This window comes from Centrocercus urophasianus, unplaced genomic scaffold (genome assembly GCF_019232065.1).
Source record: "Centrocercus urophasianus isolate 14NV4802_14NV808 unplaced genomic scaffold, USGS_Curo_1.0 seq_40, whole genome shotgun sequence".
NCBI lineage: Eukaryota > Metazoa > Chordata > Aves > Galliformes > Phasianidae > Centrocercus > Centrocercus urophasianus.
This window is the reverse complement of record NW_024884978.1, coordinates 1,705,983-1,724,094: the sequence shown is the minus strand read 5'-3', so window position 1 is coordinate 1,724,094 and position 18,112 is coordinate 1,705,983. Positions and strand designations below refer to the sequence as shown.

Sequence of the window (18,112 nt, the reverse complement as noted above, 5' to 3'; positions counted from 1 at the left end):
TCAGTGTCTGTGAATGGCTGTTTCAGTGGCTATGTTAGTGGCTTAACATGGCTGTTGTTAGTGGCAGCATCTGTAACTTGTAACTGTGATATTGCACGCTCAAGAGGAGAAAAAGGAAAGGCACTGGAGGTTCAGGTTGGATATTAGGAACAATTTTTTTCTCTGAGTTGAGTGGTGATGCAGTGGCACAGCTGCCCTGGGAGCAGGGGGGTCACCATCCCTGGAGGTGCCCCAGAACCATGGGGAAGTGGCAGTGGGTACAGTGAGGTGGGCTGGGGTTGGGCTTGGGCATCGTGGAAGTCTTTTCCCACTGATGCCCCCAACATGAACAATAATGAAGAAGACAAACAGAAACACTGACGTGCAGCTGAGATGCTGACGTATTCAGCACTGAGGGTCTAACAAAGATGAATGTGTTACATGAGAAAAAAGTTGGAACCTGGAGCACGGGTTGCTCTGCAGTGCACAAAACAAGCCTGCTAACTTCGTGGCCTGTGATTGAAGAGGTGCCATCCTAATGGAACAATGCCCTTTCTGCTGCACCTCTCAGAGGCAGAAATGGAAACTACAGTCATGTATTGCAGACTGCCCTGTCCCCACCCTTGTTGGATGAGCAGGGCAGCAATCTGCTGCCAAATGTCTGCAGGGAGGTCTTGGAGCACTGAGAGCAGAGCAGGGCTGGGTTCTGCTGGATGCTCCACACCCTGTGCTGGGTTGCACTGGTTTTACTGGCTGAATTTTCCAGGTGTTTCCAAGTACAACCGAGCAGCAGCCGGCATTCTGCCAGCCCCTGGGAGATGTTTTTCCATCCCTGACCCTGAGCTATGACAGCAACCACTGTGCTGGGACCAAGCGAGAGGAGCCAAGCCACAAACCCTGGAACCTGCAAAGGTGGAGAGTTTAAAGGCAGTAAGGACTCATTTCCCAGGCAGAAAACCCTGCTGCAGCCTCACCCTCCCTGTTTACTGCAGGATGAGCCCTCAGAATTGGGCCATTCTCTTCCTGTGGCTCCCAGCACTGGGCTGGCAACAGAGGCCATGGCATCAGACCCGGAGCTGTGTTTTTTCCAATGGGTTTGGGCAGCGAGCAGCTGATGTCACAATAAGTGGCTGCCACAGATCCCAGAGCCCAGAAGGTGCTGCAAACCCCACTGTAAGAAATTTTTCCTAACAGGGCATTCAGATGTCTTCTGAAGGAGGAAAAGACAGGGTTTGGCTTTGGTCTGAATGCACGGAGATCCCTTGCTAGCTGGGTTCTTCCAAATGGCGTTAGCAAATGGTTCCTCTTGTGGGGTTGTGAAAGAGAGATTTCAGCATAATTACTATCAGTTTCCATTTAAACCCATCTTCCGGCAGAATTAGGGGCAGGGATGGAAAGAGCACAACATCCGAGTGCCCATTTTCCAGCACTGCAGATAAAGAGACCCTTAGCGGTGCTGGCTCTGGAGAGAAAATAAGCATGCGGGTGAGTTGCATTTATCCATGTTTTTGTGGTGAGCTCTGCATTCATCCTTATTTTGACACTCCTGTGATTTAGAGTAATTGCTGAGAACTCCCTGCTCATTGCCTGCAGAAGGACTGGTTGCAAAGTACGACTGTTGCAGCCACTGTTGGAAGGAGCAGTGGATAAAGGCACTCCTGGTACCTCTGAGAGGCCCCACGTGTGTTCCTTGTCCATAGCAACAGACACTGTTTGTAGTGGAATAGTGCACCAACAATGCGTTTCATCTTTCACCCAGGGATTAAAATGGCCTCTGAATGAGGCAGCAGCTGGGGGATCTCCTAAGAGCATAGGGCAGCACGGGGCACCTCCTGCCCCAAAGGGACCAGCTGTGGGGCTCAGCACCAAGAGCTGCTCTGTGGGGTATGGCTTTCAGCCATCATTCTCTTTGCAGGTGAAGAGGGGCCTACTGAGTTTGTTCTGTGTCAACAAGGAGAGCTTAAATACCATGAGTGAAACATTCCCATTGTCTCATGTGGTTTGCTTGGACTGCAGGAGGAACCCTCTGCTCTGACTCCCTGTGCACAAATGGGATGCACAGGACCCAAATGGAAGTTCTTTATTTTTAATTTTTCTTTCTCCATCTTGTAGCAGAAACGTTAGGTCATGGCCTGAAGCGGTGATGGAGCACCTGGTGGGAAGACAGGGCCAACCCAGGGGAGCTCAGGTGCGTGCAATGAACCTGAGTGACCAGAAGGGCAGCAACCAGGATCCACCCCTTCCCAGTCCTCATTTAAGGGTTGGCAGTGGAGGTGAGGACATCTCATTTGGAGGTCCTTGAGTACCTGAGGCCTTTTAAAGGTAAGCAGATCATTTCCTTTATTTCTGTGCTCGCAGCTGTTGTATTTGAGTAAGCCTTCACTTGCTGCAGCCTGGGACCTGGCTACTCTGCTGTCATTACTGTGCTTTCCATTGTGTTATGTGTCTCTATGCTCTTCTGTGACTGCAGAGCAGCAGGGGAACAAGGCTGTTGGATGGCCCTCTCTGTGCCCCTCCTGGCTGTACCTTCTGATGTCCAGTATGACAACTGCTCCTACAGATCTCCAAATATTTGCTTTCAGGCTTTATTTTTCCCAATCCTTGCAGAGCTTGCAGATTTTACCTAAGATTTTCTTGGAGTGCAGGGCAGCAGTGCCCTCTATTACTAACTTTTATTTTTAATTGCAATTAAAACAAGATAGGGTTTGAAAGCCAAGCATGAGGCACCTGTTCTCAAACACGTGGGTCCGGCTCTGTTTTGCTTCTCGTTTCTCGGCTAACAAAGTGCTTTCAATCTGCATTGCTGTTCGGTTCTGGCGGTGCGGGGGGGGGGATGGATGCGGGGCTGTCCCGTGCAGCTCTCGGTGCCGCCGGGAGGTGGCACAGCGCACCCGGAGATGCTGCGGGGTACGGGGCGATGCGGCATCCCGAAACGGGAGCGGTGTGAGTCATTGGGGTAGTTCCAGGAAGGAGAAAAAAGGGCTAGCGTCTTCTTTCTCGGAAGCTCATTGTGCGAGATCTTTGTAGACGGGGGTGGAGGGGAGGGGAAAAAAAAAAAAAAGCAACAAAACCCACATTTAATATCGAGAGAAGGGGAAAAAATGAGTGTTTCCAAGTGCTTTGAAGGCATGCAGCTGTTGGGACAGTCTGTGCTATGGGTTGCCATGGCCTTTCCCAGCTGAGCACAGTCCCAACTGACCCCTGATTATTTTCCTCTCTCCCCCCCAACTGCTGCTCTCACTTGCTGCCCATCATCCTGGTTATAGCTTCTCCCAACCCATCCCATCACCATGTGCTGCAGGGATTTTCCCCTAGGAGCAGGCTGGTGGCTGAGCATGTGGCTTCTGAGCCTCCCACCTGTGGGTCTGGTGCTGCTGGTTCCCAAAGCAGCCCACATTTCCCTGTGTTTGGCCCAATTTCACCTCTTGGAGCACTTCTCAAGCACCTGCATCTGAGGTGATGCAGCTGGAAGTGACATGCAGTGTTCTTTTCTAACCACTGGCAGCATTCCCTTTCTAGGAAAGGCAGAACAGAGAGGGTAGAGTCAGGGGATCAGGCATCTGGAGACCAGAACAAAGAGTTGTTTTCTACAAAACATTGGCTACGGAGCTCCTGCTGCAAACGCTGTATTTTGAGTAAATTATCATCCATATTTCACTTGAATGGATGATTTAGAAAGGCATTGATATTGTTGGCAACCAACGTGCTATACCACTTATCTCGTGCCCAGTTTGCAACCAGAATAAAAGGTGATTTCCCAGAAACAGAGTTCTTTCTCTCCCAGTTTTCCCTTTCTGTTTTCATTACCAAAACATTCACTCAGCAGCAGCTTCGTAGGTCCCAGGAGACCAACATCCAACCTCTGTCCCCTCAATAGGGCCCTTTCAGTGCAGGATCCCAAGGACAGTGCAGGCTGCTGTGTCCTAGCATTGGGGGCTCGGGATTCCTCCACCTTTAGCAGCTCCCATGGGTGCCTTTTCCATAACCAGTTTTTCCCCAGACACTCTTTAAAGCCAGCTATGCTTGTAGCTTTCTCAGCATCCCTGTGGCTGCAGGCTGTGATGAAGAAGATGGTGTGTGAGCTCATGGGAGCCCATTTCCTCCTTTTCAATCTCTTGTGACTGGCAGTGACAGATCCTGATGTGAAATATGGAGGGACTGCAGGTGGTAGAGCAGCTCTTCAAAGTGCTGTTGAGAGGCTTCTCTCCTGCCCTCAGGGAAAAGCACAGTGGCAAAAACAAAAGCTCTTTTCTTCTTTCTTTTTGTTGTGCCTTCTGAATTCCTACTTAGCATCCTGGAAGCCCTTCAGAGGATTTGCATTTAGAACATGCAATGAATTTCTCACAGTGTGGGGCTGGAGGAATTGTGCTGGTGCAGCAGCAGTGCAGTGGGGCATGGCCTGGGCTGTGCCCAGTGAATTTGTACAACAGAGCTCTGCCTTGGGTCCTCCTTGTGCCATACAGCCCTTTCTTTTAGTTTAAAAACCATTTTGTAATAAATACAAAGGGAGCACAAGAGGATGTTTCCAGAACCCATTGCAGACCTCACCTCTCAGCCCATCTGTGTATGAGGGGCTTAAGCAGCTGAAGAAAGATGGAAAAAAAAGGGTCATTTATGACTCAAATCCTGACCACCCTGATGGTGATCTGGCTGCTGGGTTGCTGTTATTGAGTATTTCCACGTGTCCAGGCCGATGGGTGGCAGCTGGGATCCCAGGGCAGGTGGCAGCAGGCAGAATTATCACCCTGACCACAGCTGGATGGTGACGTGACCTCAGGCTCTCCTGGTCGGTTTGGAGGCCCCTGGCTTCTTGTTTGTGGGCATACACATTGTTACAGCTGGATCCAGGTTCCTGGGAGGGATGAGGTGCTGGGTGGTGGTAATGATTCTTTGGGCAAACCCAAGGATTTCATGGCCAGGAGTTCATGGAACCACTAAGGTAGGGAAAGACCTAAGATTGTCTAGTCCAACTGTTCCCCTACTACCAATATTTCAAGATAAACCATGTCCCTTTGTACCACATCTACACATTCCTGGAACACCTCCAGGGATGGTGAACCCAATCAAGTGAAAGGGTTGCTCCAGCTTATCCCAAACCCAAGGATGGATGAGCCTTCACTTCCCACTGAAATCCATCAGCTGCCCTCACCTGACCCCAGCCTTGTCCAGGGACGCACTGTGTGCTGGTGGGTGACTGCTGATATTTTCAAATAGCCAGACTTCATTCAGAATAGTGCAGGGTCAGCAGGACTCAGCCCTGTACCTGCCACATGTGTGTGCCCAACAGCCCATCTCCTGTTTTGCCCATCTATTCCTGGTGTCTTTGCCAGGACAAAGATGAACAGTGACAAATGGCTGCTTCCATTTTGCCTAGAACATAAGTTCATGAACTTCTGCTATCATTCAAGTATGATTTAATTAAAACATCATGCCTTACACAACCATCTCCCTCTCTCCTCTCTATTTAGAAAGCACTTCCTGCTTTTTCCAGCTGGACAAGCGATCCTTCTGTCTTCTTTGAAGTAAATATTTTCTTCGGTTTGGCTGCTGTCACAGCCACACATAGTCCTCTGCCTGATATTTTATCCATCTGCTGCTGAAGGACTTCAGAGTATTTTCAGCCTAGAGTCTCCAAAGGGGTTGAGATGCTGAGTGGAGTTAAGGAACACCAGTGCAAGAGAAAAATGTTCTGTTTGGCTTTCACCTGTGCACTAAATCAAGCTCAACTGCCTTAAAAATGAACTATTTGCAGAGATGCTTGTGGGGATGTCCTGGTACTCACATGAGCTGTGATCATCAAGGGTCCTGGTGCACACTCTGTGCTCACGTGTAGGGCTGCAAGCCAGCCCTGGTTTCATCTTTTGTCTACAGGGGATGGAAAAAGAGAGCTGGACTCCCACACCAGTGAGGTTGCCAACATCTGCGTTGCTTTGCTTGTTGTGCCTGAAGTACATCTGGCCTGGGCAGTGCTGTGTGGGACGGAGCTGTGACAAAGCCCTGAATGGGCTGCAGGGCTGGCAGGGGATGACGCTGCCCTCACCATGATGCACTGATGGGGGCATGTGAGGATGGGAGCCGTGTTGCCTTTCTGGTGCAGCCACACATCGCCTTGTGTTGGGGCTGGATCCATCTCCCATGGTTTTACTTCGTTATCTACCCTACCTGATCCTGCCCTATCCTATTTTTAGTTCTCATCCTTCCAGAGATGCTCTGGAGAAGGTTACTTGGTGGTCAGCTGAGCTGTGAGCTCTGCCCAGCACAAAGCCACAGCTGCCTGCCGGACACCAGTTCCTTGTTCAGCATCACACTGTTTTATCCTCCTCCAAAGTTTGTCCTGTAGATATTTTGGAGCTTGCATCAGTTCTTTCCTTGAAGTTCCTTGAAATTCTCAGAAATATCAGTTCTTGTTGTTGCTCGCTTGTATTTAAGCAGAGCTGCTTCATTTACATCTGACCCCAGCAGAATTTTGTTACTGTCTGTGCTGCAGCTGTGAGGACACCTGGAAGCCCAGCAGTTCCCACCCAGACATTCTCAATCCTCCCAGACCTTTCAGGGCAAAACGCCATCCCTGAGCTCCCAGATTTGGAGCCCATGTGTGCCTCAGTCCCCCAGTACCCAACACTGGGAAACCATCAACTAGTACTGATTTTTTTTTTTTTTTTTTTTTTTATTTTTTTTTTTTTTTTTGTTTCATTATTATTTTTTTTCTAGGATGAGAAGTGATGGCCTGAAGTTGTGCCAGGGGAGGTTCAGGTTGACCATTAGGAACTATTTCTTCTCTGAAAAAGTGGCCTTTTTTGTTAGCACAGCTGCCCAGGAGGTGGGGGAGTCATCAGTGCTGGAGGTGCATCAGAGCTGTGGAGATGTGGCACTGAGTGATCAGTGGGCATGGTGGGGTGGGTTGGGCATGAGCTTGGGGATCTTAGAGATCTTTTCCAGTCTCAGTGATTGTATGATTCTCCCTTAAACTGAAAGATGCATATTGCTCCTTGCTGCTGCTCTGTGACGCCTGTTTGGAGCACAGTGCTTTGGGACTGGTGGTGAATGGCCCTTTGTGCAATGGGGGCATGCTGGCCACCCAGCTGCCAGCAGGGAAAATTAGAAAAAGTATAAAGAAGACATTATTAAACCTAAAAATAAATGCGAATCTGCATTTCCTCCCCTTAAACAGCAAAGCGAAGTGCTCATGAACTTTTTAAGCACTTGTCCATTCCCTGCTGCTAGCTAATCTCTGTTTTGTGCAGGGCACAGAACTCCTCCCAGCGCTGGCTGTGGTCCAGGTGCTGGGAATCTCAGTCTCATGCTGGTGATGGCACTGTCTCCATCACCATCACCCTTCTTTGTCTCCAGCTCCTGCCTGGCAGACTCAGGGCGCTCTGGGGGTCTTTTTCTTGTTAAAGAAGCGAAGGTCTGCATGTAGGGGCAGGAATACAGAGGGGAGCAACAATGTATAGAATCACCAAGGTTGGAAAACAGATCTAAGATTATCCAGTCCAACCATTAACCCACCATGCCTGCTAACCCCTAACCTGCTAATCCCTAATGTATTGCATAAGTGGCTGTGATATCAAGGTGACCATGGCTTGCACAGCCCTGAATTCCAGACTGCTGCAGATATCCTCAGGACACTGAAAGGGGCTCTTCTCTTTCCCTGAGTTTACTTTCTCTGGAGCTGAGTGCACAAGCAGGACTGAAGTGTCTGGGGCTTCTCATATCCTACTTCCCAGGGGTGGGAGTAAAACCATTGTGCAAGCAGAAGGGAAATCATCTCTGAATAAGTGTTCTATGGTTGCCAGAGCATGTTTTGGAGCTGAGTGCATGATGTCTACAGGCAGAGACTGCAACACAGCCACCAGTGTATGTTATAGAAGAAGGCTTCGTGTTTTCCTAAAGGGTTTTTGTTGTTGTAAATGAGCACAGGTATATAACATGAGGGCATAAGCATGTGTTCTACACAGACATTTATTGCAAAGATATAAAAATAGAGGGTAAACTTTAATAAGATGTGTTTAAAGGCATCTCTTAGTTCCATGTGTGTGGGAGATAAACTGAGGAGATGGGCAGTATGCCTGGACTTGCTGATGCACCCAGATCCACCAAGCAAAGCAAAACCTTGTCCTCAGAGATGGGGTAGGACCCACCTCTCTGCAATCCTTCCTGGTCCCTCTGCTCCAACCTGCTCTGCTTGATGGTAGCTCCCACTGGTGCAGGTACAGGTTCAACAAGCAGTTGTTGGAGACTCTCTTGGGACAAAACTCAGTGTAGGCACCCATGGAGTCCTGGTGAAATGCCTTCTGCATCAGAGTGCAGCCCTTGGCTGATGCTCCCAGAGAGGCAGAGCCTGATCCTCCTCCTGGTACACTGATAATGGTAGTGGATACGTGCAGTTATCACATCACTTAGGCTAATACAGAGTAATGTGTAAATGAGCATCATAGACCTTTAACTGTCCTCCTGCTGAAGTTGTTTCCATTCAAAAGGGCCATCCAAAGTGAGATCAAAATTATCCTTCTCCTGCTCTCTGGAGAGTTCCAAAAAGACCTAAATGGAAAATGGGAAGTTCTGATTATTTTTTTGGACCCTCCCTAGATTCTGTGATGCACCTTTGCAGGAGGTGCAGCTCTGCAACACCTCTCACAGGTACATGAAGTAGCTCTATGTGGGGAACACAGGCTCAGTAGCTGAAAATTCTGCTTATAGGTATATCCATGGGATGGTTTGTACTGATGGAGGGATTGGCACACACTGCTATGCTTTGCTGTCAGCCTTGTATGAGTAATGACCACAGTGGCTGGGCCTGGGCATCATCAGGGACATCCCTCTGTCCCCATGTGCAATGTGCCTGTCTTGGGTGACAACACACTGCCTGGGTTGTCCTGACCATCCTGCTTCCCAACAGTGGCAAAACTAAACCAAAACAAATCAAACTCCACCATTTTCCTGGCAGAGAATCCCTTACCAGCCCCCCAGGGCAGTTTCTTGCCTCTTGCTTCAGTTCTGGCCCAGACCTCACTGTGGTTTTGTTCACACCTTGAGGTCACATACCTGAGCCAAAGTATTCAAAGAGAAGCTGTACTCCTCGAGGCTGAAGTTTTGTTTGGCTGTGGAGGAATGGAAATTGAGTTGAAAACTACCTGTTGGTGTTTCACCTTTCCAAATAGTCGTCTTGCTTTGCTCTTACCTTCCTCTAGCTTGGAGAAAGACTGAGATAGGGGCAGTGCATCTTCCATTGGGACCTTGTAGACGAGCAAAGAGGGGAACCTGGAAGATAAAGAAGAAAAGGGGGCTCTTACTCTAGGTTGAACTCTTGCATTCAGAAGTTTGTTACAGTGTGAGCTGGACCTGTGGCTGTTTTACTGTAGGGATAGCAGCAGGGCTGGACTTGGTAACATTATTGAATTAGATCACCTCATTGGGACTATGACACGCAGATCTCTCAGTGGCAGAGATCCTGTATTTGGCCATCCCACTGGGCAGGATTTAGAGATGATGTAATACTAAAGCCACTGTTCATTCCCTATTTTGTAGTTACCTCTCCTGACGGGCAGCGCTTGGGAAAATCCTCAAAATCTCAGCATGGAGAAGATCAGTGGTCTCTGGGTCTTTGACTTTGATTTCCAGCACGTAGCCTTTGCCAAACTTGTTCTTCAGGTACTGAATGGAGCCAATGCACCTGCAGGTGAGTCAAGAAGAATAACGTCAGTGTGAACCCGCTGATGCTCCTTCCCAAATCCTACTGTTACGGGGCTCGCTTCACAAAGCTCAGGGTGAGGCTGGGGGATAAACCCTATCCTAGTCTTGTTAATACCCACCTTAGCTGCCCAGCTACCAGGATGGCCACGCGGTCGCACACCGCCTCTGCCTCCTCCATGTAGTGTGTGGTCAGCACGGCACCTGTCTCCTGGGTTTTCAGGGCAGCACGAATCACTTTCCTGAGGGCACAGAAGTTAAAAAAGGAGCCAACACTACCATAGAAATACCAGGCACTTGTTATCGAAGCTTTGCCCCTCTAACCCCTAAAACTACTTTTGACACAAGTCCAATTTTGGGTTCTTCTAAACTCCAATGCAACTATCCTAATGTTTGCAACAAGGAGAACTTCTTAATGCTTTGGATAAGGAGAACCAAGAAAACAGGTTTTGTTAAAAACAATTGTGAGCAGTATTAACTGCAGGTGGGATAGAATGCTCTTTAACCAACCCTACACATCCACTCCTGGTTTCCAGCCCCTCACCAAGCAGCAGCCTGGGATCCTGCTCACCAAATGCAGCGCTGTCCATTGGGGTCCATGCCAGTCGATGGCTCATCCAGCAGCAGGACTGAAGGGTTGCCCAGCGTGCACACAGCGCAGCACAGCTATGGCAGGAAGAGGGGTTGGGGTCAGACCTTCTACAGCCCCAGCACTGTGTCTCCAAGGAGCTGCAGGCAGTGCTGCATTCTTTATGAACATCAAATTTCTGATTGATAGGAGACAGACTTGGAAGGTGCAATGTGATCCTCTCCCAAGTGGTTGGGAGCACAGGTAGGTCCCACTGCTCCCAGAGGGCATTTTTCATTCATGCTATGAACATTACAGTGCTCATTATAGGAAAAAGAAGAAAAGGGGAAAAAAAAAAAAAGCACCTTTCTGGTTATCCCAGCAGGAAGTTTTCTGGTTGGCTTTTTTAAATAGTCTTGAAGCTCCAAAGCATTCACTATTCTGTGAGAAGGAGAAAGAAAGGGAAAAGAAGAAGTTGTCATTCTCTGCCACAGTGCTCTAATCAGAAGTTCCCAAAAGACTAAGAAAAAGGAACTTTCTTATCCCTGACTCTCTGCTCCTGTTTGATTTCAGTAAGTTGTGCCATAGAAACGTGAGCAAATGCTTACAGAGCCCTTCAGACTGGAAAAGACTTCTAACATCCCCAAGTCCAACCCCAACCCACCCTATGCCCGCTGACCATATCCCCAGGTGCCACATTTCCACAGTTCTGAACACCTTCAGGAATGCTGATTCCCCCCACACCCTGGGCAGCCCATGCCAACACATCACTACTTAACTGAAGTGCACTGAGCAGACCTCAAACTCTGTTCAAAAAGCTGTCACTTGTGTCAACAGCATTATAGATCCACTCCACCTCCTGTGCCTGCTGAGTAGGCACTAAGTAAGCATCCTCCTTGTAATGCCAAACAATAAAATCAGAGATTTTAGAAATGCTTCCTATAGGTAATATACTTTAAGGGATGTTGGTGGTAAATCCATCCCCACCAAATGCACTTAGGTAAGCTGGAGCTTTCCTTAACCCACTCGCTCAATCACAGCATTTAATACAAAATCCCTTTTACAGATTTGCTTCCTGAGTTTATTCCAAGGCATCTTCTTGCTCACAGAGGGTTCTGACATTCAGATTTCCTCACTACACCTTACGATGTGGAATAAACCCTTGATTGACCCCAGGACCACCCTCACCCCACACCTGTTGATGGCAGTGGCAATGTCCTCCTTGTGCACACCCTTTACAGCAGCGTAGACCTTCAGGTGCTCATGCACAGTGAGGTCTGGCCATAGTGGGTCCTCCTGTGGGCAGTGCCCCAGGTAGGCAAGCATGTGGTCCTGTGTCCAGCACAGCGTGGCATCTCGGCTCCTCAGCAGCACCTGTGTGATCACGCTGTGTTTCACATGTGCACAGCCACGGGTGGAAGGTTTGGAGGGAAACTATGGGCTTCACAGGGCTTTAGGGGAGGAAACCTGAGGGGTGAGGGATTGGTTTTGCAACCCTCAGATACGTGGCTCCTGAATATAATCACGGTGAGTTAGCATAGATGCACATGGTTGTTAGAGTTAGCAGCAGCTCACCATCGTTTTTATCAATGCATAATTCAATAGAACAATGTATCTGGTTAAAACTCTGATCCCTAATATTGCTTTGAAGAAAAACACTGCTTAGCTGGCCACAAGCTCTGCATTTTTAGCACGCATCTATCCCTCCCCTCCAGACTCCAGCAGCCTCCTACCTGCCCAGCCGTCGGGGTTGTCTCCCCAGCTATCATCTTGATGACTGTGCTCTTACCAGCTCCGTTGGGCCCCAGGAGTCCTAACACTTCTCCTGAAATCAGTACACAGCATTTCTTGGTAAGGCCTGCCGTTCAGCTGAGATATCAGGCAGTCTCATAAAAAAAAAGCTTAAAAGAGAGTATGCTAATATCAAAGATCATATACAATTATACAGATGCATGAATATGTGATCAGAGAGGCCATAAATTACTTTTCAAATCTGTAGCTGATGCAGTGATGTAAGTCTGAGCATCACTTCCAGAAGCTGCTGCTGAAGTGACTGCTGTAGAGGAGGTTAAGATTTTTGGTAGTGGAGAATCATAGGTAACTGATTGGATGTCTGTGGTGTTCAGTATCTCACCAGCCATACACTGGATGTGCCTTAAGCATGGAGCAAATGGATTCCACCTCGGTGTCACAGCTCAGATAACAGACCTGCAGAGGATTAGCTCTCTGGGTATGGTCAGAGTAAAACAGTTCCAGTCCTCACCTTTTTTAACACAGAAGGAAATATTTCTGGTGGCCATTTTCTTCTTCTTCCTAAAAACGGAACCAGCTTTCTCAATTTTATATTCCTTGTAGAGATTACTGACAATAATAACTGATTTCTGAAAGCAAGGAGGAGGAAGAAAGATCAGTCATTATACTGAATAGCATTCATCCTTCTGTAATATTTTTGCATTTTAAAAGGAAAAAACTTTAAAAGATCTGAGAACTTGAGATGCCACAGAACATTGTCTGTTTTCCACTTAAAAGGTTTCTTTATCCTGGTAGGACCCACTCTGTCCACTTGAGAGCTGGGTTTTTCCATTGAGGAATGAATAGTGCAGCCAGAGCATTCACTTGCCCTTATTAGTATTGGTGACTTTTTTCTAAACCAACAGTCTTATCACTGATATAAAGCAAAAGAAGGAGAACCACACTCAGCCTTACCTCCTCCTGGCTTGGAGCTGCTATGGCATTTTTCACCGCTTCTCTTTCAGCTTTAACATCCTCATCTTCCTCTTCAGGCTCCTCGGCATGCTGATGGCTGTTCTCTTTTCTTGGGAAAATTCTACAAATCCAACAGGTTAATCTTAGCCTTTGGGCAAGATGTTGTCTTCCAAGAAAAGCAGTATGCTGGAAGTACCTGTGGTGTGTTTATACAAACCTAAATATTGGGTCCTTTCTCAGAACTGGCCTTCCGTATTTTATCTCCAAATAACGAAGGAGGAAAATGAAAACCACAGAATGGATGTAAGGCTGAAAAAAAAGAGGTTGCCACACTGACAGACTTGCCTTCCATTCTGCCGTGGCTGAAGCTGAAAAGATGGTGGCAGAGTCATAAATTACGTGAGGGGGAAAACACAGCATGTGAAATTAAAGTTAGTTGCCATTTAAACACAGGGTAATCCTGAAAGCTGTGAACTCTGCTATCATTCACCAGTACTGCAGAAAACACCAATGACAGAAACATCAAGCCACCTAGACTGATTTCCTTCCCCATTTCAAAGGAACAAAACTATTTTTTCACAGATGGGTCATCTGTCATCCAGGTCCCCAGGATCCTCCTTCTATGTAAGGTGAACTGGCTTACTGAGGATACAGCTTGGAAGACACACGTTCCTAAATAAAATTATTCTTAAATGTTTTCTTACTGCAAAGACAGCTATGAGTACGTTGTTTTTTAGGAAGCCTTCAGTTAAGTCGGAGTCTTCTATAAACATCTGTAGGAGTAAAAAAAACACACGATGAAGACCTGCAATTCTTTTATATAATGGTGGATAGTGTTAAAAGGTTTAAATGCAAATAACAAATACATTGAGTATGCACAAAAGCTTCTAATTTATCCAACACATTCACCATACCCTCTTCACTTTGGGTATTCCAGTCCTACTCCAAAAAATGCTGTCCCACTCAGTAGATGCATCAGGCTCTGTTTTGGAGGGATGGTGGTTTGTCAGAAGAAAACATCTCCCTCCTTTGCTGGCCCAATAGAGAGGAGGATGGAGAGAGGGGGACGATGCAGAGGAGGGGTCCTTTTTTGGTTAAACTTTTCTCCTAATTCCCTTCTGGCACATAAATGGCTTTGCATGTAGCTGGATGGGTTTTTCTACATTCCCTGCTCTCTTTCCACGGCCACTCCCAGCTGATGTGCAGTAAAACGCTTTGGGAGCATCCATGACTCTCACTCAGTTTTCATGCAAAGTCATTTGTGCAATCTTATGTGATTGTTCAAGCCAAGGTGCTTGACTTTGCATGGGAAGAACTAAGATTGCTTACCTAACCCACAAGTCACAGTCCACGTGAACGAGAAGCAGCCCATAGCAGTAATGGACAGATAGAGAAATTCCACCTAGTCTGAAATGATTACCCAACAGATGGCAGTGCAGCCATTTACCTGCTCAATGTTGAGCATGAGGCCCAAGGGCGGGTACATGGGGATCAGCAGAGACAGGAGGTAGAGTGAGATTTCGAGTTCTAGTGCGTAATCCATGATTCTGCTGATAATGAAAGTAACAAGGCATACCTACAAATGAAACAGGGGGGTTATTCAGCTATTCAAGATGGACAAGAAACATAAAGACAAGAAAGGATGAGGGTACAAGAGGTCGTTATCTATCTCTGCTGCTGGTTTGGGTCATCTGGGGAATCTCCTTCCCAGGCACAGTGCTGCTTTGGTCAGAAAGAAGCAGTATGGGATCCCGTTCTGTTCCCATCCCACTTCACACTGTCCCATCTGATCTACACAGAGTAAGGGAATGGAGCACAAATTCCCCATTGTTTTGTGTTTTGAAACTTTAACTTGAGCAAGACTTTGGGGGAAGAGAGAAAGAAAGGCAGTGCTTGTAAGGATTGACCCAAACTGTGAAAAGCATCCTTATTTCCAGAACTGTGGGAGTAAAAGGCTGGGGGAAAGCAGGGGGACTGCCAGAGAGCAGAACAAGGTGACAGTGATTTCCATTGATTTTTTTGTTATAAAACACATGCCCTTATCCATGTCCTGGATCTATAATTGGTGTTTTGACCTTTAGGTTGTCTTTAAGAACTCAAAATACATTTCTGTAAACCCCATATTGCATTATTGAGCCATATGCTTACCACTATTAGGATAAAAGACCAAAAATCACAGTTCCATCCTTTCCGAAAGAAGAAGGAGATAAAATAGATTAAGAAAATGATAGAAACTCCATAGCCAAAAACATTCATGATCTGCAGAGAAAAGTGCTTTTATTAGAGAAAATGGAGTCACATGAACAACCAGAAACCTATATACAACACTGTGGTTCAGCTTATGTAGGCATTCATTAAGATCAGGACATTCAGAAATTACCACAATTTGACTGCTTAGTGTACAGCAGTGTATTAAGGCAGGATTTATTGCCTTTCTTTTCCAGCTGGGAAAACTCACATTATAAGAGGTGAAATGAGGAGAAAGGCAGTAAGGATCTGGGGACCAGGAGATATGCCAGCATTGGCTGTACCCACATATTTTCTTCCTGTCTGCTACAGTGAACTGCTAAAGTCCTGCTGTGCTCCTGCATGATTCTGTGGGGATATTCTCCAAAATGCTGCCTCTCTAAGCATTGCTGCTGTCTCAGCTAGCCCTCCTCTTGCTGGAAGTATTACCCAAATCCCCCCTTAGCAAACCAGTGGTCACTAGAACAGGACTCACCAGCAAGAAGAAGCTGCTGAAGGTCCCAGACACTCTGTTGCTAATTGCAAACTGTAACCCAAACATGGAGAAGAGAAGGAGCCAGCAGAATGGGACATCCACCAGTGCCTGCCCACACCAGTATGCCGAGGGGAAGAGCCCCGAGACCCGCAGCTGGGCACGAGCTCCTGTCTGGAAGGAATGTGCTGGCCATAGGAACAGTTCTGGGGAGTGAAAAGCTAATAAAGCTCATAAAAATCTATTCCAGTATTGCAGTATTTGTAATACTGGTACTAAAATCCAATGTTTTTTGTCTTTTAGCAGTATACGCTGGCTGCAAAGCTGGCCATACAGAGGAAAGCCTCAAGATGCCATACTCAGATGGCCCCATGGCAATACAGTTGTGACTCTTCTGCTCATTTAGGATTTGCTGCATCTCAATGAATTTACCTTGTAGTCCTGCAGAGAGCCCATTGCAAAGTGAGGAGGGAAACCTGGGAACAGCAGCAGCATGTAGATAAGGTAGAAAGAGACAAAGGAATCCCAGTATTGTGAATTATCTGTCTGAAAACAGAAGAACAAAACATTTGTAGAAAACATCTGCAGTCCAGTGGCTAGATGCTACAGTTCATTTCATAGCATTTCTTGCAGTAAAAAAGAACTTGAACTGTCTCTCAGTCTGTGACACTTACAGAATGAAAAGGGTGGCTCCAGATCCGGATGTGTGCAGTGGAATTGAAAGCTCTCAGCAGAGCATTGCTGATGATGTTCACAAGCACTGGGAAGCAGTTGATGGCCTCCATGTGGCAAAAGATAGTAAACCTGTAGCTCTTCAGAGAGCAAGAAACCAGGATGAAAATTCTTGGCCAGGAGAATTCAGGCCTAAAATAATAGCTGTCGCTTATGCCTTTTGTGCAAACAGCATGTAGAAAATCTGTATAACTGTGCTACACACATGGAATCGTCAAATGGCTTGAGCTGGGAGGGACCTCAAAGGTCATCCAAGTGGAGGAACAGAATCATAAGGTCTCCTCTAGCATGTAGGTTACTGGCTAAAACACTCTCTAATCTTTATCCCTGTGGGCTTGATCCAATAAAGGTTCAGTATAGCCGGATGGATCTTGTTTAATTAGTGCACTGTTAGGAAGAAATGTTAGGATGGGAGCAAAAGTCCTCACCTGGCCTTCACGAGATACTTTAATGGCCCCATTGTATTTCAGCTCCTCTGTGATATTTTCCTTGTTTGTAATTTCCACAGCGAGATCTTGGCTCTCAAGGGCGAGGATGAAGTCCTCAATGCCGGAGCCTGATGTGAAAGCCAAAAGCAGAGAAATCGTAATAGTGAGAAACAAAAGAGCCTGACTGTTTATTTTTTTGAATCCACGACCACTAAACATAACCAGAGAAAGTCTAATGACTGTGAAAGCCAGACAGCACGTATGGATTGGATCACTGCACAGTAATTTTAGTAATATTAATGGATGACGGCTTCAGTGACTGAAACATTGCTTTTTTTCCCCCCTTTTATTCCTTCACTGAGTTGCAAATGTCTTCTCCTGATGATGGTCTGACAAAGCCAACAGTATCAGTCTCTGGCAAAATAACATGAAGTAGCATCTGCTAAAGGGAATGTCGAAGGTAGATTTCTGGAAGGAGACTGTTAAAATGAGCAGGATTAATTCTGAAAGAGCAGAAACCATTTGGGTGGAGGTCAGGTCTTGAGGCAGGGGAAGAACGGGATCCCCTCTCATCCCCCTGCTGGTCTCTTTCCATGTCACTGCATTAGGATGTCATCTACTGAAGCATCATCAGGCTTCATTTTCAGCCCATTAAGTCATGAGGAGCCCAGCTCACCCGTGCTGTTGAGCACCAGCAGGTTGGTGGTGTCAGCGTGAGCCCTGGTCCGCAGGGGCAGGAAGTACCGTGATGAGCACAGCTCCCAGGCACTCATGCTCTCCCAGACAGTTGTCAGTGACACTTGCAACATCAGGGGGAGCAGGAAAACCACGTAGAGCAGCAAACTGCATGGAGAGAGAGATGAATAAACACTTTGAAGAGAGGTATTTTGCAGATTGGGATTATGGATTGCTGAGATAGACTATCTCAGCACGTCCCTTCCATTTCTTGTGTCCCATCTGGGAATGTCAGCATGGCAGACCAAAGACCAGTGGGGTCAAATGAGTTCAGACACCGACAGCATTAAAGAAGTACTAAAAAAAAGTAATAATTTAAATGAAAGTCTGAAAGCAATATTTTCCTTCCTCGGACTGTACGCATTAGTTCATTGTAAAGCTGCTTTCCACACCTGAAATAAAATTGTTCCTAAACATTCAGAAAGTAAATGGATTTCCTTTGTGTAATTTACTCAGTATAGGAATGAAAATGCACAGAAGGTATCGAATATCAAAATTGCAAAGAAGGGGAAGGGAGGAAGGGAGGAAGGGAGGAAGGGAGGAAGGGAGGAAGGG

At 46.9% G+C, this 18,112-nt stretch overlaps 1 protein-coding gene and 1 long non-coding RNA gene across 2 annotated transcripts in view; one reads left to right on the top strand and one right to left on the bottom strand.

The window, feature by feature from the left end:
• The first annotated feature begins 2,197 nt into the window (after nucleotides 1-2,197).
• On the top strand, nucleotides 2,198-10,495 carry LOC122167913. Its single transcript, XR_006171107.1, has 3 exons — nucleotides 2,198-2,301; nucleotides 9,508-9,658; nucleotides 10,206-10,495. It is a non-coding gene; the product is annotated as an uncharacterized LOC122167913 (long non-coding RNA).
• The window catches only part of LOC122167912 (ATP-binding cassette sub-family A member 10-like), a 20,964-nt gene continuing 10,779 nt past the window's right edge, over nucleotides 7,928-18,112 (bottom strand). Inside the window, exons 21-40 of the mRNA XM_042832814.1 lie at nucleotides 17,499-17,665; nucleotides 16,823-16,950; nucleotides 16,337-16,474; nucleotides 16,095-16,208; nucleotides 15,666-15,836; nucleotides 15,092-15,202; nucleotides 14,391-14,519; nucleotides 13,648-13,716; nucleotides 13,161-13,252; nucleotides 12,944-13,064; nucleotides 12,501-12,618; nucleotides 11,971-12,062; nucleotides 11,433-11,611; nucleotides 10,603-10,678; nucleotides 10,241-10,335; nucleotides 9,792-9,911; nucleotides 9,512-9,652; nucleotides 9,161-9,240; nucleotides 9,025-9,080; nucleotides 7,928-8,520 (exon numbers count right to left, since the gene is read on the bottom strand). Coding sequence (XP_042688748.1) covers nucleotides 8,422-8,520; nucleotides 9,025-9,080; nucleotides 9,161-9,240; nucleotides 9,512-9,652; nucleotides 9,792-9,911; nucleotides 10,241-10,335; nucleotides 10,603-10,678; nucleotides 11,433-11,611; nucleotides 11,971-12,062; nucleotides 12,501-12,618; nucleotides 12,944-13,064; nucleotides 13,161-13,252; nucleotides 13,648-13,716; nucleotides 14,391-14,519; nucleotides 15,092-15,202; nucleotides 15,666-15,836; nucleotides 16,095-16,208; nucleotides 16,337-16,474; nucleotides 16,823-16,950; nucleotides 17,499-17,665 — 2,296 coding nt within the window. The 3' untranslated portion in view covers nucleotides 7,928-8,421. The remainder of the gene's footprint in view (nucleotides 8,521-9,024; nucleotides 9,081-9,160; nucleotides 9,241-9,511; nucleotides 9,653-9,791; nucleotides 9,912-10,240; nucleotides 10,336-10,602; nucleotides 10,679-11,432; nucleotides 11,612-11,970; nucleotides 12,063-12,500; nucleotides 12,619-12,943; nucleotides 13,065-13,160; nucleotides 13,253-13,647; nucleotides 13,717-14,390; nucleotides 14,520-15,091; nucleotides 15,203-15,665; nucleotides 15,837-16,094; nucleotides 16,209-16,336; nucleotides 16,475-16,822; nucleotides 16,951-17,498; nucleotides 17,666-18,112) is intronic.